Raw genomic sequence first — 18773 nt, 5'->3', positions numbered from 1 at the left:
AATTTAAGCGCATTATTATCGTGATAACGGTAATAATGCGCAGGCCGCGTTACTTTTACCCATAATGCGGCCAATTGAATTCCCCCCCAAAGACATACTTGGCAACTCTCCCGGAATGTCTGGGAGACTCCTGAAATTCCCGGGAGAGCAGGCAAATATCCCGCATATGGCATCTGCTCCTCAAAATGACGCGATTCGTGTCATTTTGGCCCCGCCCTCCGCGACAAAATCGTCAAAATGACGGAGCCAAAATGACGCAAATTACCGCGCCCCTCCCCTCCCACCCACCAACCACGCCCCCCTGCCTAGGATCCTCCCGGAAGGAACTTACGAAAGGTTGGTAAGTATGCCCAAAGAATGAAATTATGATAATAATTTATGTGCAGTTTGATTAAATAGACCATATTGCATATTGTGTGCTTGACATACACCTTGGGATATATTTACTAAGCTGCGGCTTTGAAGAAGTGGAGATGTTGCCTATAGCAACCAGTCAGATTCTAGTTATTTATTTAGTACAGTGTACGAAATGACAGCTAGAATCTGATTGGTTGCTATAGGCAACATCTCCACTGTTTCAAACCTGCAGTTTAGTAAATATACCCCCTTTGAGTGCTTTGCAACAGAGGTGTTACATATTACAGAGTTTGACTTGTTAATGTGTTTAAGCAATTTTCAGTAGGAATGCCTGCAAAGTAAACATATCTTTAACGACTAGTGTAACTTCTTCTTTTTTTTTTTTTTTAATACTTCTGCATACCTAAAGCCCTGGAGGAATTATTTAATATAGTATAAAATGTTGATTGTTGTACCACATTCATCTGGCAAGTTCTAGCGTTGGCATGAGGCCAGGAAAATATCGCTTTATTACACACACTGACATTTAGATTTATTTGTTTTTTCCTCTGTTTCGTTGATTTCATAGTGAATTTCTAAATTTTTCATAAGGGAGACAGTGGGGGGGGGGGAGCGGTCTGTACCAGCTGACTTACAGTACAAACCATTTCTCAAAATAACCACAGCAGCACAATACTGTTGTGTCATTTACGTCACTGCATGTTTTTATTTGATGGTCTGTGGCACGTTCAGTTAAGATCCTTGTTAGAAGAGTTTGCGCTGGTTCTTTCTCTTTCTTAGATCTGTGGTTCCCACACCGTTTTTGCGTTACCTCTTGTAAACTCAGAGCGAAACCACCTGATCCGGAATAGCTGTACGTGTGATATATTTCCTCTTATCTATTTATTTATTTTTTGTGTGTATTCAAATTCTTTAAAGAGTAGCTCAGTGTGGCTGCCTTGCTAAGGTAAAGTCTGACTGTGGTTGCTCTTTAGAGAATCTATCTAAAAGAATGTGAATACATTTTCCTACTTCTATATTCTGCTGGTTTTTATTACTCTACGAAGAGCAGTATGCTTACACTTTTTATTAAAGAACTCTTCCCGGAAATAAAATGTTGCTCTCTCTGACGGACTAGTAGGTCCGCAGGGCTTGGGTGACTGGGACCCAACTTGTGTCACTTGTCTAATGGTCGTTTCTCCTGCCAGAAATTCACATGTGCCAATATCTTTTCGACAGTTCTCATGTGTTGGATGCCCAACCTAACGCTCTGTGCTCTCTAAAAGAAGCGGCTACTGATGTATTGAAGGGCTGTAACTTGACCATTGCTAGTCGGGGAGGAAGGGGTTCCTTTATACTATTCTGAGTGAGGTTCCTCTTTAATAAAGGATGAAAGGAAAATGACCAGCAGGCTTAGCTTTATAGCATATTCTATATTTTGTAATATTTGCATGGCTAGTTGCGCCAGGTTGTGCTTTTTGTAGGGGGGAGGGGATAATAGTATATATAGAATTATTTAGTATATATGAAACATTGTAAGAAAAAAAACCACACACAAATATAAATAAATATATATATATATATATATATATATATATATATATATACACACACACACATCTATTGTATGTATGTCTGTATATATGTATGTGTGTGTATATAATAAATATATCATCATCATCACCATTTATTTATATAGCGCCACTAATTCCGCAGCGCTGTACAGAGAATTCACTCACATCAGTCCCAGCTCCATTGGAGCTTACAGTCTAAATTCCCTAACATACACACAGACACACACACAGACAGGGAGAGACAGCGACTAGGGTCAAATAATGTTATGGAGTTCGATAATGACATAGTTGACGGTATTACGGTAGTTACCTCTTCCCAGGTTTAGGAAATTGCTCATCTGCAAAGTATGAATGTGCTCTCAACACACTGGACAAGTCCATTCCTCTTGGCAAAGGCAAAGGACGTTCTTTTAAATATGTCCCAAACATCTCCGTGTAGTGTCGTTTACTCGCTTGTCACTATGGAGAGCTAGCGTCTATGAGCCAGTAAGAAAAGAATCAACTGGGATGAAAAATGAGATGCAAAAAGCTTTCATCATTTTAAATAAATGCTTGAATTTGAAGCAATATTTTCCCTCAAAAAGCTTTGTGTTCTTTTTAGAGGTCATTTCCTCCTTTTGTTATGATATAAAGTCTGTTTGCAGTAACTGTTTCTGAATTACATTGGCCAACTCTTGAGAAAAAAACTAAACTGTTTGTGTGGTGAAAAATGGGGGAGTTGTATAAACTTCTGTTGATCTGCTGTGTGGTTGGAGAGTTGGCTGTGGAAAATGCAATGAAATAACCTTTTAAGATAATAATCAGAGCTAGATAAATGAAGGTGGATTTCAATTGCAGTAGAAGTGTGAGGAAACTGCAAAAACACAATAATGTGCTTTTTTTTTTTTTGTCCACTGTATCCACTATCAGAAAGAGTTACTATTTGAAGATATTGCACACATACATCTTGTTTTATGCAGTCTACTTGAGAATTGTGCTGTGATTAGTTCCCATTTAAGTTGCCTGATTTATCAAACTATCTATGGGGAAAATCAGACTTCTCCTCTTTATCCTTTTCAGCAGACGGCTGCCAACTTTCTGTCCAAAGAGATAATGACGAGAGGCCCTTGGACAGCACAACATTCTGCTTTCAAAGTTCACAGCTAATTTCAATGCATATAAAATACGTTATGAATTATTTTAGACCCCTTGCCGTTTAATGTTTACTAACATATGAATGAGCATGAGCGTTTGGTGTAGCGGTCAGTGAGCCCTCCGATAACTTGGATTTTACAAGTGATATTAAAGTGTGCTGACCGCTGGAGTGTTAGCCGGGTGTTAATACATTCTATCATCACCTAGTATGGAAGAAGTGTGTAAGTAGCACATCATGGTGAGTCGGCAGCCGTGACGTCCTGCAGCCTAAGCACAATACTACTTATTTTCCTGAGTCCTGTTGGGGAAATCGTTTTCGCTGCCAAGGTGTTGTCTTTAGCTGGGCACTGCCCTTTATTCCCGGCAGCCAATTTCTGTCCGAATCATTTGCATGAATCTGGGAAACATTTCCAGACATGGCGTGTCTCTTGCGTGGAGCACTGCAGGGACTTTGACTCGTTCACTTATAGTCTCCAGCATTGACTGTTTTATAATTCCCTCCTTACTGATCTCACCCTAACCAGACTTTAACGCCTACATTTTATTTTGAGTGAAGCCGCTAGACTAAGGGGCACATTTATCATGTATCGGACAAAACGAGAAATACTTATCAATCCTTAACGCATGGATAAGGATTGATGTATTTCTCAAATTTATTAAAAATGGAACACAGATACAGTTCCGAAAAACTGCTGTTTCTGTGATAAAAAAAACCATACTCACCCCCCCCTCTTCGGTCGCGCTGTCTCCGGATCTCCTCCTCTTCAGTGTACTTTCTCCTCTTCATGCTACTGCGCATGTGCCGTCCGGAGAGCTTGAGGCTGTGACAGGGAGGGATCACAAGATCACTCCCTGCGCATGCGCTGTCCAGCTCTGCTCTCCGAAGCAGAGCTGGACATACCGAAGAACAGAAGTTTTACCAGCATTTCGGATGATGTATGCCAGCCTCAGCTGGTACATTAACACAACAAGTTCCCGAAAAAAAATCATTTTTTTGGGACTTGTTAGATTGCGGCCAGGAGCAGTCACCATTCTGTTGAATGGTGACTGCTCGCAAAAACGATCAGGAGTGCAAAGCAGCAGATATCAATGATATCTGCTGCGATGCACCTTTAATAAATTTGCGTAGAGCACATCCTGGCCTAATTTACACGGTAAGTGCACGATAGTGCACTACCGTGCTTTCTTAAATATACCCCTAATTCTCCTTGTATAACGTTTATCTACTGTTGGTCCGCTCTATCAGTCCCTACATTGGTAGCCTGTGTTCTGCCGAATCCATAATAGAGTACTTCTGTTAACAGGCAGGGCCATGGACAACACTGCACAGATGTATATCTCATGGCTTGTTTCATGTATCTACATCCCTCCGATCTGTATTTCTCGTCCGCACTTATCACATGCTCACACTCCTTATTACATGACTTTTTGGGGGGATCGCATCTAATATATGGAACGCCCTCCCTCTCTAATCAAGACCTTCCTCTGGCATCCCAGCCTTCAGACATTACCTGATGGCACAGTCATGCAGGTCTGTAGAATTCCCAAACTACCCTCCCGGCCTCCCTAGGCTGCCCTGCTTGATTGTAGACCCTGTACACAGTTCACCCAGGACCTGTGTGTTTCTCTGTCCCCACTTGGGTGACCCTCCGGCCCCTGTACCACTTGGTCCCACAGCTCACTTTTTAGTCTTGCAATCTGGCTAGACCGATATATAACATGTGGCACATACGCTCGCATATCAGATGCCTAATGTTCTATAGATTGTAAGTTCCGAGCAGAGCCTTCTTACCTCTCTGTCTGTTAATACCCAGTCTCATTTTATTACCATGTTTGTTCCCAATTGTAAAGCACTATGGCATATGCTGGCTATATAAAATAATAATTATTATTATTATTATTATTATTATTATTATTATTAAATAATAATAATAAAAATAATAATTAGTGAGCCAGTAAGACCAACTGGCTGTGAGCATAGGTTCAATATATTGTTATATGCACTAAATTACAGCACTGAATTAAGATAAGCAAGAGCCCCACAACCCACCTGTCTTATTCTGCTTACCCACTTCCCAATTATTTTCTGCAAGGTGAATGAGTGCTCTATTCTATAATACAGACGCTTCACATTTTTGTGCACATATAGTACCACTCGGGTGGCAGGGACTTCCTAACTATAAGGAAAAAAATATTTGTTTAGAAGTGGCTGAAGTATGAATTGATGGCTAGCTAATGAGACCAGAACACGGTGACTGTTCTATAATGCAGAGGAAAGAAGAGATATAGTCTACTCTTCATTGTGCTTATTTCCTGCAGAGACTGAGCAAAACCTAAATAGACAAATCAATATAAGGATATCAATTACCTATTATACATTTTAATTAAAAGTAAATTAAAGCCTAAACTCTTAATTCAGTATATTCCTGTAATTGCATTTTTTAATTAGTGTTACCCTGTTGTGAGCTTAGTTTTAACTATTGCTATATTAAATTATTTATCAAATGACTGTTATATTGAATATGACATGTTCATGTATTTGGTTCATTAGCTAAACAAATCTTTATGATACTATTACCTTGAGTCACTTGACTTTTTTTTAATTTATTTTTTAAAAACACTTTTTAATTAAGCAATTTCATGTACCTCTAAAGAAACATAGGTGATGTATCTCACAAGACTAAGTAATTAAAAGCTGTGGCAACTAATTTACATGTGTTCCTCCCATCCCTCTTGACCATTTATTCCTGCTCCCCTTCCCCACACCTTATATCTGTCCCCATACACTGCTTCTACCACTGCAGTGCTCCATGGTTCCATCCTACAAAACATACTATTTAAAATAAATAAAATCAACACATGGAAAATATTCAGCCCTATTTGATCTATCCCATGTTTATGGGGGAAATTCAGTTGGCCATGAGATCACCATGATGGCCGGCAGCGCACCTTGACGTCCAATACGGTTTAAAATTTAGTAAAAATTCCTTTGTGGTATGTTTTCACGGACTGCTCCGGAGACACATCGCGTCACCTCTTGGCCAATTGGTTCCCCATAAATTTTTAAGTGTTTAAATGTAAATAGTTAATAATATCCTACTTGCCTAATCCTTGGACATCCCCGCAGGGAGATCCTGGAGAGGAGGGCCAAAGTGCAAGTATGGGGATCATCATCATCATCTATTTATATAGCACCACTAATTCCGTAGCACTGTACAGAGAACTCACTCACATCAGTCCCTGCCCCATTGGGGCTTACAGTCTAAATTCCCTAACACACACACACAGACACTAGACTAGGGTCAAATTGTTAGCAGCCAATTAACCTACCAGTATGTTTTTGGAGTGTGGGAGGAAACCGGAGCACCCAGAGGAAACCCACACAAACACGGGGAGAACATACAAACTCCACACAGATAAGGCCATGGTCGGGAATTAACTCATGACCCCAGCGCTGTGAGGCGGACGTACTAACCACTAAGCCGTGCTGGGATTCGTGCCATTACGGCCTCGCCCAACGAAGCCGTGCTGGGATTCGTGCCATTATGGCCTTGCCCACCGTTGGGCGATGGAGCCATGATGATGTAATTTACAATGCCAGGACCCGCCCAGGCCTGATGACACAAATCACGTCATCGAGGCGTTGCCACCACCCTCTTTACAAAAAGCAGATACGGGATCCAGGAGGGCGGCCTGCTCTCCCGGGAGTCTGGGGTGACTGCCCGAAATTTGGGAGTTTCTTGGACGTTTGGGGAGAGTAGGCCAGTATAATTAATATATAAATCAGAAATAAATAAATAATCTAAAAAAATAAAATGCTGGTCTAAGTGACCAGCCGATGCCCCTTGGAATTGTGAACCAGGTCTTGGTGGCCTTTCAAGAAATCCTGACCAGTTTATAATAGAACCTCACTTCCCTCTTTATCTTGCATTTCCATAGTTTTTGTAATTAAACCAGAAATGATTGTGTAACTGCTGGTGAAGCACCCTAGAAAAATGTGAGAATTAACCTCTCTGAAATGGATTTCACATTTTTATTTTGCCCTTTACAGGCTTAGTAATTATAACAAGACTTTTTTTCCCCTTAGTTTGAAATTCACATTTTCTATCTTTTTTTTATTGCCTTTTACTCTTTTTTTTTTTTTTTTTTTTTAAACAAGTGTTTATTAACGGTCAAAAAAGAATTAACAGTGAAAAAGGATACATGTTATATCAAACAAAATATATTCAGTATATTGGAAAGTGAGGAAGAAGTCTCCGTGCTTCGGAGATAAGCCTTTTACTCTTTTAATATAACATTTATGGTTGTCCAAAATATCGAGTAGCTATTTCTATATTTAAGATTACACCATATTTTTTTTTAAATTTAAAATTGTATTATAATTATCTGTAAATGTTAAAACTTGATCATCGACAGCTGCTTAAGGTTTTTTTTTTTCACAGTTGCTATGAGCACTAAGAAAGTAAAAAGCTTAGAGAATGGAATGTCTAATGCAATAAACTAAAGGCAATATAAATCAGTTCAAGAGAACTTTGTATTGACACCATATTCCTTAAATACACTTTAAACAAGGCGTTTAGTTTCCTAACTCAAGCGAACTAATTCTTGTTCCTACAAATACCTGGACGTTTCCTTTGAGGAGAATGAAGACCTATTGTTTCGTCCAGCATTTTTAATGCATCTCAAGGATCTTTTGTGCTGAAATCATTAAATGTTTGTTTCGATTGGCATTCAAATACATTCGCACTAATACGATTAAGAAAACTAAAGGGCAAAATATTTGGCAGATTGTGAAGTTGAGGTAATTAGGTACAGGAAAGAACATGCATAATTTTTCCATTTAGCTTCAAAGAATCCTTGTGTTCCTGAGCTGTGTTGTGTTCAGTACATAAGGGTAAGCAAACGTTTGATGTCATTATTCCAAAACAACAAATCTCATATAGGTTTTATTACATCATCATTCAGTCACAAATCTGTAAATAGGTATCAAAAATACAATACTAATGATATATATATATATATATATATATATATATATAATATATATATATATATATATATATATATATATATATATATATATATATATATATATACACACAGTGTGGTGTTTTTTGTTTTGTTTTTTTTGTTTAAAGCACTATAGGGCCCGGAGATGAGAAGGGCCTGGCAGCCACTGCTAAGGTCATCACTCTCCACTCAGGCCCCCGTTCTGAGCACACATGCTCAAGCAGAAAAGTTCTGCTGCATTGGGAATCGAGAACAGGATTACCAGGCCTACCTGTATGTTGCTATGGAGCCCGACACCCCCGCCCCCTCTGTATTTAACATCCTATCGGTTTACAGCGTTATATACAGATCAGGCTCATTATATTATATAATATCATTATATGATAGTTCATGGTATTTCCAATGTCAGATAACTTTAATTTATTGGTGTGTCATGCCCTCCTGAAACTTTTACCAAATACATTGCTTTCTCATTGTCTAACATCTGTGCTTTTCAGAGATACATTTATATCATCAGCCACTGATTTATATGTTGGTTGTCATGGGATATGACAAAGCTCTGCTGTAATCTCTGCCTTGGATGCAATTTTTTTTGTGTGACAGGAGTGTATCTTATTAGGGCTTTTATAACCTAAATCTATAATTGAACTAGTATTCTTAACCAGCAAAAAGTTAATTATAAAAAACAAACAAATGAAAAAACAATAAATATACCACACCTGATACAAGACTGATTGTATCTGATAACACAGATGTTCACATTTGTAATTATAGATCATTTCTAATACTGCCTAATAGTGCCCATACCGCAATATGCAATCATGAATTTTGACAACATACTTTCTATGCTTACTGAAGTTCTAAATTCCAATTTTATTGTTCCGGAAGAACCATAAAATTATTTATTCTGAAATCTAGAAGTTGTTTTTGGACACATTGCATACGTACGCATTTATCTAGTTACTTCTGCAAGGTATGCTAAATATTTGAACCAAACTTATTATTAGTAGAGTAAAGATGCCAAAAAAACAACCTTATAGCTTCAGTTCTTGAAGGTGTAATGTGGACATCTGTTTTTTTCCTTGAATATTGAGAGTATGCCTGGTAAGATAATTTCTTACAGCAGATTGGATTTGAATTCAAAGTTAAGTCATGTTTTTTGTGTAAACCTAATGGGCCTGATTCATTAAGGAGAGCAAGGCAAAAAAAGAGTACATTTGATCCTGGACAAAACCATGTTACAATGTAAGAGGTGCAAATTAGTTTATTATTTTGTACGTAAAAAAATACTGACTTTTTTTGTCATGTAGCACACAAATATACTTGATAACTTTATTTTTACACTGAAATTTAAAGTTGACCTAGGGCATGCCCTACCTCAACTATAAATCTGTCCCCACATTTTAAATTGACCTCCCCCTTCCAATGCAACATGGTTTTGCCAAGGTGCAAAGTTACTCCTTTGTTTTGCTTTGCTCCCCTTAATGACTCTGGTCCAATGTGTGCAATAGTTGGAGCAATATTACAGGCTACAATTAAAGGTTGTTTAAAAACAATTTTTCCTTAAATATTTGCAACTAATAAGAAATATCTTTTGGAAATAATTGTTTAAAGTGCACACATTATTCTCACACACAGTGGACAATATCATTTTGATGACTGTACTAATATTCATTGGAAATTAACTTCTTAATTCAATAGTAAACAGGGTTAACACCATTTTGGCTAGTATAGACCTGGTGATAAGGTTACACTTAATGTTGTAATTGTATTGTATGTATTCAGCTTCAAACTGAAATAACCACTAACCACAAAATATATTACAGTAAAGGCAGCAGCCAATTGCAAGCCTTTCTTCCCATAAGCCCAGATAATTTGCCCAAAATCAAAGTGTTAATTTTTTCTTTAAATAGCAAATTAGGTACCATTTAATTAGACATGATTTTTCTTTTTTCTAAGCTATCCTCCTAAAAATCATTATCTCCTATCCGAAAGCTCTCTGGTTGGCAAACAAACACTTCTGCCAGACACTACTAGTCTGCTACACAGACTCACGGCTCTCAGCATGTTATGTGCTGGGAGGGGAGGTGAATGTCAGAGAGCTCAGAGGGACATTTCAAAGCCTCTCTGCTCACTACTTCTTGTGCCACTTGACTGTGGTTGCCTTGGTAGTCTGGGATAAAGAATAATCAATAGCAGACTGAAGGGAACAAAAAAGAAGGGAAATGGTAATTACCAACATTCTTCTTCTAGCCTGTCACAGTGATTAATGTTTAAAAAAACAAACAAAAAAAAACACCTCATTTTCTTGGGATTGCTGCTTTAATAGTAAATTAATTGAAAGTAATATACATTGTTCATATAGCAATTTGTCTAAGTGTATCAGATTCAAAGGAATCTATATCAACTCTATAGTACTCATGTTTTATTTTCTTATGATGTTTATATGATACAATATTTGCATTCTGGGAGTTGTAGAACATTGTATGATTTAACTGTTAACTTTGTACAATTGTGTATTAAAACTTTGTGGACAGAAGCTTATTGCGAAGATGTGATTAATTTGCCCGAAGGCTTGGAGTCAGCAGTGAAAATGAGATCAGTAGAGAGACCTAAAGATCAGAGGTTATATATGTTGCAATATGTAATATAAACCAGTATATACTATAAAACAGTACTTGTGTAAAAATCTTATAAAAGAGAAGGAAAAATTTCCTGGCTGTTGATCATTTAAATGTTTGAAAAGCCAGAGTTCCTTATAGATACAATGGGGGAGGGAAACAATTTTCCTATGGATGATGATTTGACTTTTTAGGTATATCTTTATACCTATGGGGCCCAAAAGGGAATATGTTTGAAAAGTAATTTAGAGCAAAAAGTTTTACCAGTAATATTCATAAGAAACTTTGTTACATAATATTTATAATTCTGTTGCAAATATTTTAATTGTGCTGTGTGTCCTTTAATGTAATATTGTGCAAAGTAGCATTACTGGGATATACACACTTCACCAACAGATATTACTTTTCTAAATTAATCCTTTAAAATATCATTTTTGTACGAGTTGTCCTTGCTACACTATTGTGTCAGTTATTTATGTGAATTGGATTTTGACTTATAAAATAACCAGAAGTGATTCACATCTAAATGACCTGACCAATTTTTCTAATTCTGTGACGCATCAGATTCATATGGAATTTTGAGTCCTTAATCTAGTTATTTATTTGTTTTGGAAGTGAGAGGCCTGTGGCTGAGTTACTTTTGATACTATATTAAAATCAATATGTTATCGTCGCTGTCTTTGTTAGGATTTGTATGGTTAAGTCTAGCACTGGCATTTCTAGTACTGCACGAGCACTTGTATTGTCTCCTCTTTGCATGACTGTTGACAAGTAGACTATTCCAGGGAAGCGTATTAAAATTTGCTATAGATGTTTTGAATTTGTGTGCAAGCACTCAGAATCTGAATATTTTGTTGAAAGGCAAAAGTTCAACCACATCTGAGAAAATCCAATGTTCATCCCTGTTGTGGATTATTCAGCAGGGTATATTGATGTGTCACTCCCTATACAGTGCCACCCAGTGGTGACATTAACATGAAAAATTGTAAAATCTTTGTAGAGCATTTCCAAGGAGTGAATTTATAACGAAGTATGACAGCTTCCATGTTTTATTCCAGATGAGATCTATAAATCTATATTGTTCTGAAAATAAGCTTTAATTTGTTTTATTACACATAACAGTAGCTTTAAACCCCACAATAAATACAATCTTTATAGACCATAGTTTGGAAAATGAATGAAGTTAATGTGTTATGCCTGAAGGTCTTAGATATACATGAGTCTAACACATCTGCTGTGTACATTTACATCATGTTTTATTTCATATTTTTGGATTGTTACTTGGAATTCTGGAAAAAGAGAACATTCTGTTTTCAAGAATGAGCAATGTTTTTCAATCTCATCAAACATTAAATGGCAGTGCCAAGATGCAAAGTTAAATAAAAGACTTCATTTCATATATTTTTTCTGTAACAGCATTCACAGTGAACTAGATAAAAAATGTCAGTGTTGAATTAGCTTTGAACCTGAAAGCACAATTACATTTAGACTTTATTTCCTTCCTTGATAGAACACAGGTCCCCTTCTGCACCTGTTTTCTTTGTGTAGCATTCTAACGTAATTTTTTTTTTTTTTTTTTAAGGACCTTATTGTTTTAAACACAATGTGGGATGTCTAATGTGACCCGCAGCCCATCTACCAACAGACTTCTGGTCTAACTCCACAGTCTCTTAATATTCTATGCTGATATTGTGCTCTATACACTTTTATTTGGGGCTCATGTCACAGCTTCCCCCCCCCCCCCCCCCTTTGACATTTACAGCAACCCAGTTCTTTAATCCAGCCAACCAGCATCATGCATTTAGTTGGTGGACCCATCAAAGATCGACAAAACTGTTTTTAGACTTTGTTGAATGAATGCCCATAGACATAGTCATTGAGAAATGTTTGTTTTCCATTACAGACCAGCAATGTTGTCTATATTATTTTTTTTGAAGAGTCCTTCCCAAATATATGTTCTAAAACATACTGGTAGGTTAATTGGCTGCTGACGGAATGGACATGTGCGTGTATTTGTTGTAGAGAATTTATACTGTAAGCTCCAATGGGGGAGGGACTGATGTCAATGATTAAATATTTTCTGTACAGCGCTTTGCATCATCATCATCATCACCATTTATTTATATAGTGCCACTAATTCCGCAGCGCTGTACAGAGAACTCCCTCACATCAGTCCCTGCCCCATTGGGGCTTACAGTCTAAATTCCCTAACACACACACACAGATACAGACAGACTAGGGTCAATTTTTTAGCAGCCAATTAACCTACCAGTATGTTTTTGGAGTGTGGGAGGAAACCGGAGCATCATGGTGGCATTCTACAGATTACGATAATAATAATCTTGCAAGTATACCATTTACAGGATAGAATTGTTGTTGTTGTTTTAAGTCCCTAAATTGTGACTAAAAACCAAGTGAAGCAGTTTAGTCTATGTGGAGAATATTTTTGTTCCTGATACAATCTATGAGAATCCTATCCACATCTGTGAAAGTGAGAAATACTACTGTACAGCATGTGCAATGCAAGGTTGTTATAATAGTAATAGTTATATGGCTGTGGATCAAACAGTGTTACATGGTATTCGGCACCAAATGATTGAGCTTCTAATCAGCATCTATTACCACATCCAGGTTGCACACATGGAGCCTGAGTCATTAAGGAGATTAAAGCATAAAAAAGGAGTAACTTTGCACCTTGGCAAAACCATGTTGCATTGGAGGGGGAAGTAAATGTAAAATGTGGAGACAGATTTATAGTTTGGGTAGGGCATGACCTAGATCAACTTTACATTTCAGTGTAAAAATAAAGCTATTAAGTATTTGTGTGCAACATGAGGAAACAGCCAGTATTCAACCTATGTGCAAAATAATAAACTAATTTGAACCCCTGGCATTGTAACATGGTTTGTCCCGGAGAACATTTACTCCTTTCTTTTTGCCTTACTTTCCTTAAAGACTCAGGCCCATAGTCTATAACCATTGACTGCTTTATTATTATTTCCTATCCTTAATAGGAATTGGTAAAATAATATAAAGAGGGATAAGTGTTTTGAATTTGCTGTTAAAGCAATTGAAGACAATAATTTGTGGAAATCAATATAACCTGAAAATGTAATGTTAAAATTCCCCGTTTTGCACTGTCCATGTTGACCCCAAAGAAGGAAGATGGTGGCTGTAGATAGTACGAACGCTCGTACAGAGGGACATTTCAGGTAACCGTACAGAAAGGATGATGGTGCCCTTTGAAACCTATCGGGTATTAACTGTAATTTGTTTAGTATTGTGTAGTACATGAAGCCAAATGTCTGGTTGCTACAGAAAACAGCCCCCTTTTGTTACTTGTGGAACAGTATTCTGTAGTAAATGTTCGCACAGTATATGTATATTGGAGGTAGAAACAATTCTTCCCAACTAATAGTTATTGTTGTAGGAATGTAACAATAGCAGTAAGTGTGGTTATTAGCACTCAGGGTTCTAAAATGATCTGTCTTTGATTGCAGGAGAAGATGAAAATGACGGAAACGTGATGGTGTTGAGTTACCCCCAGTATTGCCGATATCGTTCCATCCTAAAACGTATCCAAGCCAAACCTTCCTCGGTCTTGGCAGACCAGTTTGTTCAGGCACTGGGTGGTATTCCCATCATCAACAAGAACACAAAGATCCTTTACTGTCGGGACACGTTCGATCACCCAACTCTTATCGATAATGAAAGTATATGTGATGAATTCGGTAAGTCACTATGTAATAATGTTTCTTAGACCCGAGTGCATGGAGTACGTAGACTATCTTTAGATATGGAATGATTTAAAGGATTATTAATACCCAAATTTGAAAGCATGAAGGTAAAATAGATCCTGCAGTGTTGAGCTAATATTCCACTGCAGCTCTGTTTAAAAGTAAACCTTTAGACTCAGAGCAGTGTCCAGTTAGTAAGTGATACAGGTCACAAAAAGAAAAAGACACCCGTTATCTGCGTCACTCTGCTATCACTGGCCCGGCCTCTATATAAAGGAAACTATTACATTCTGCTTCTTCAGTTAGAGAAATGTCTCCCTCCTAACATAGCATCTTGCTGCAGCGGATTGACATAGCGCTTGGTAGACTTAGTGAAGTATAAACCCTCCAGTTACTCCATGTATATTATAATACAGTTTATATTAAAGCAAACTATCCATAAGAATTAAATGTTCTTATTTTGCAGACCAAAACGTTTGGTTGATATGTTCCGCTTCTTCACAATACATTGGAACACATGCTCTGTTAGAGAATATGATTTGAACATATTGATTCCCCTGAGCATGAGCTAGTACAACATGCCCTTGCATAGCTGAAACATGATTATATCTTGCATGCTAATTCTCATAATAATTAGTAGTGGAATAATGTATGAATGCCAAATGATTTTATAAAATCTATTTATAGGAGGCTTTTTTTTTTTTTTGTATCTATATTACCTGCGATTAAAATATGATGGGTTTTTATATTTGCAAATCTTAAATGTATTCTTATATCCAGTTATAAAACCATATAATTTATTATCATGATTGTTATTTTTTATTGTTTTTTATGCAGTGTGTATGACTTCCAAGTTATTATTTTAAGTTAGTTGTTTGGAATATCTGGACTGATAACAGCTAATTAGTTTAATATCATATATTCTTGCTTGTTTTGTCTGTTTGATGAAATACTGTGTGTGTGTGTATAAGCAACATGTGTGCGCATTATATCACAATATATTGTTCTTAATATAATTGAATATAATTGCCATAATGAACATGTATGGTGTTACAGATGTGTTTTTCCTGAACGCAGCAAAATATAGTGGATGTTTTGAACACTTGTAAGAACCTACTTCCTCCTTAGGGCTGGTTAATACATTACCTATACATACGGGAGTTTTAAGTAGTGCAATTTGTCACCTGCATTTTGACCACTTTGACAACCTGCACAGAGATTTATGAAGCAGATTGTTCAGTTTGCAGTTCATGCGATTTGTTACATTTATTAAATAAATAGGGGACTAATGTTATAGGTTTCTATATTGTCAATTAAGGACATCAAAATGTGTTTTTCTTATGTAGTATCATTAACCACTTTTCCAGTGGATGCTTTTCCCACGTTCCTAACAAGGACAATTCTCACATTATCCCAGTTTCCCAGAGAATTTTTTTTTTTTATTTGTATACCAAAGTGAATTTTTATATCACTAAATCTAAATATTTGTAAAGGATTCCCCACATCTAAAGGAACCTGAAGGATACTACCCAAAAGAGGGACAATTTAGGGTAAGAAAAGATTAGTCCTAAAGATGGACTGTGCCTACAGAAGAGACTATTGGAAAATGTGTGTGTATATATGTATGTATATATGTGTGTGTATATATATATATATATCTCACGGAGAGTTATACAGATTCACCTTTATATACTGATAATCACTCAGAATGTAGTCCATTCCAGCTTGTTTAAAATAATACATAGGGTACATACTGTATGATATACTGTACGATCTGTAGGGAGCCCCCATTCAGCATCAGGTATAGAATAAATATTCACGCCATGTGCAAAGGTTTTACTAAAGAGCTCAATTGTGGATAAGAGGCACTTACCTAGAGTGTATCTACCAGCAAATCCCAACACATTGGGCCATTCTCCCAAAGTGGGCTGCACCCACTTTGTGGAATTCCCTCCCTCTCACAGTAAGACATTCCTCTAGTCTTCAAACCTTCAAGCGTTCACTGAAAACCCACCTCTTCAGACAAGGTTATGATATTCCTCAACCACCATCTTAATCTCCCTAGGTCACCCTATTACCATCCTCTACACAGCTAACATAAGACAACAACCCTCTGACCAACATTGCCACACACACAGCCCACTCAATACTTTTACCTTTGCATTTTAGCTGGTCCATTGTGCAATATGATGTAGCACATGTCCTTGTGTTTTAAACTCCCATTGTCCTATAGATTGTAAGCTTGCGAGCAGGGTTCTCTTACCTCTCTGTCTGTATGTATTACCAAGTATTGTCTTATTAATGTTTGTTCCCAATTGTAAAGCGCTACGGAATCTTCTGGCGCTATATAAATAAATGTTGATGATGAGGATGATTCTCTTCCTCCCCAAATCCATGAAGTAACGCCCACAATCTGGCTTGGTCATGCCCCAAAATCATTGCACATGTCTTTGTTTTATTTTGTCAATATCTTGTGAGAAACAGGTGGGTGGGAGTGTACTCAAAATATAATGTTAAGTATGTTTACAAGTACACACAAGCAAGTCTGGTCTGTTTTAAAAATAAATAAAAATAAATAAATATTGTTATATTTTTGCTCCTTCAATTAAATATCACATTTATTTACAGTCCCTCAGCTGCCTAAAGCAATAGCATTCGGAATTTTATTTTAAACTGCTAAATACGTACTGTACAAAAACCTATTCCATCAGCATTGTTAGTTTCGTAATTCATTTCTACATAATGCGACTGCAGCCTTCCTCCTTGTAATAATCAAATAGGAAACATATTTACATAGTATTTACTGGTAAGAACATCTCATTTCACTGGCCTGCACAACCATATTGCTGTTAATGGCAAAAATATTGTTTACAGTATTGTGAAACTTCTGTCTGAAGCTTTGAAATGCAAATACCAATGTCCTTTTTATTTACTGGTAAATTACTTAGAATAACTGTTTCTGCATACTTTAGGCATGAATAATTCCTTTCACAAAATGACTGTTTCAAAACCACATTTGTTTCTCATTTTGTTTCTCAACACCTACTCGTAATAATCGTCTTCTGTAGCTGCTTTTTTTTAAGTCCTGGTGTATAAGAATATTTCAATTTGAAAACTCCTAGATCAGTTTGTACAGAACAAAACACATATTCTTACATGTTATGGGACCAGTTGTTTTTTTTTTTTATAATAGGCTGTGTCCGATCACAAAAAATTAACATTTTTCTGTCGGTAGAAAAATAAGAGTGGTCAGTATACAGTAGACACTACACAATGTACATATACACGGCTGTATCGTGTTATTTGGACACTATAGTATTGATTTCATTATTGACACGTTTTCATATTACATAATGCTTGTGTGTAATGATATTGGGAGCCAACCCTATAAAACACTTTAACATGGTTTACATATATATCCTGTTAGTTCCTGATTGTTTTTAGTAAAACTAGTTTAATTATATAAAAACATATTTATGTAAAGAAAAGACTATTTTCAGGTTAATAATTAAGGCGCTGGCTGCTAGTATATTTTTCTTGAACGATGTAATTGCATAAATGATATAATATCTACTGTAAAATTGATTTGTGTGTATAATAACAGGGGAAGTTTATATAGCAACATGCCTTCTAATTTAAGAAATATTTCATTTACTATATGCAGTGAGGGATTTTCATATCCCCTTTTGCTTCGTCTATCCATTTTTTTTTTGTTTAGTTTGTGGTTCAGTATTTTATTTCACTTTTTGCCCTTCCCAGACAGGATTTAAAGAGGGACTATCTCCAGGCCAATATGTTTTTAAAAGAAAAATATTTAAACATCAGTATATTGTGGTAAATTGAAAATAAAATAAAATGGGGGGGGTGGAGAGGAATTCCCTTCTACCAACATTCATCCGGGAGAGGGTTCGGTAAGCAGAGCGCCCAGAATGGCGATTTCTGTACTGAACAGTCTGAGTAACATCCAGCGCCCATATCAGCGATCTTGGTACGCTAAATCGGGCACCGACTTACAGGAGAAAGCTAAAGTGAGAAGAGAGAAGTTCTGCCACGCTCGCATATACCAATCTCTTTATGTTGGACAGGGCACTGTTTCGCCAGTATCATCCTAATTTCATTACACTAGCGCCGCCCAGCGCACTTTACCCGTTATAATGAGGTTTGAAATTTGAAAGCAGAATGAAAATCTACCTCATTTCACAATCGCCACTATTAAATGTCGTAAGTCTTTGTTTAAAAAAACAAAAAAACAAAAAAAAAACAGGTTGTGTAAGTATCGAGCCAGTTGCTTTCATATGTGTAAAGTGATGAAAGATTAACCTTAGCAGCATCAGAATGGAACAGGCAATGCCTGTATTATT

General features: G+C 36.8%; 1 protein-coding gene across 1 annotated transcript in view; it reads left to right on the top strand.

The window, feature by feature from the left end:
• The window catches only part of ARID5B (AT-rich interaction domain 5B), a 198296-nt gene that overhangs the window by 63120 nt on the left and 116403 nt on the right, over positions 1-18773 (top strand). The window contains exon 4 of the mRNA XM_075216337.1: positions 14176-14406. Coding sequence (XP_075072438.1) covers positions 14176-14406 — 231 coding nt within the window. The remainder of the gene's footprint in view (positions 1-14175; positions 14407-18773) is intronic.

The sequence above is a fragment of the Mixophyes fleayi genome, chromosome 6 (assembly GCF_038048845.1).
Source record: "Mixophyes fleayi isolate aMixFle1 chromosome 6, aMixFle1.hap1, whole genome shotgun sequence".
NCBI lineage: Eukaryota > Metazoa > Chordata > Amphibia > Anura > Limnodynastidae > Mixophyes > Mixophyes fleayi.
This window is presented reverse-complemented; position numbering and strand designations above follow the sequence as displayed.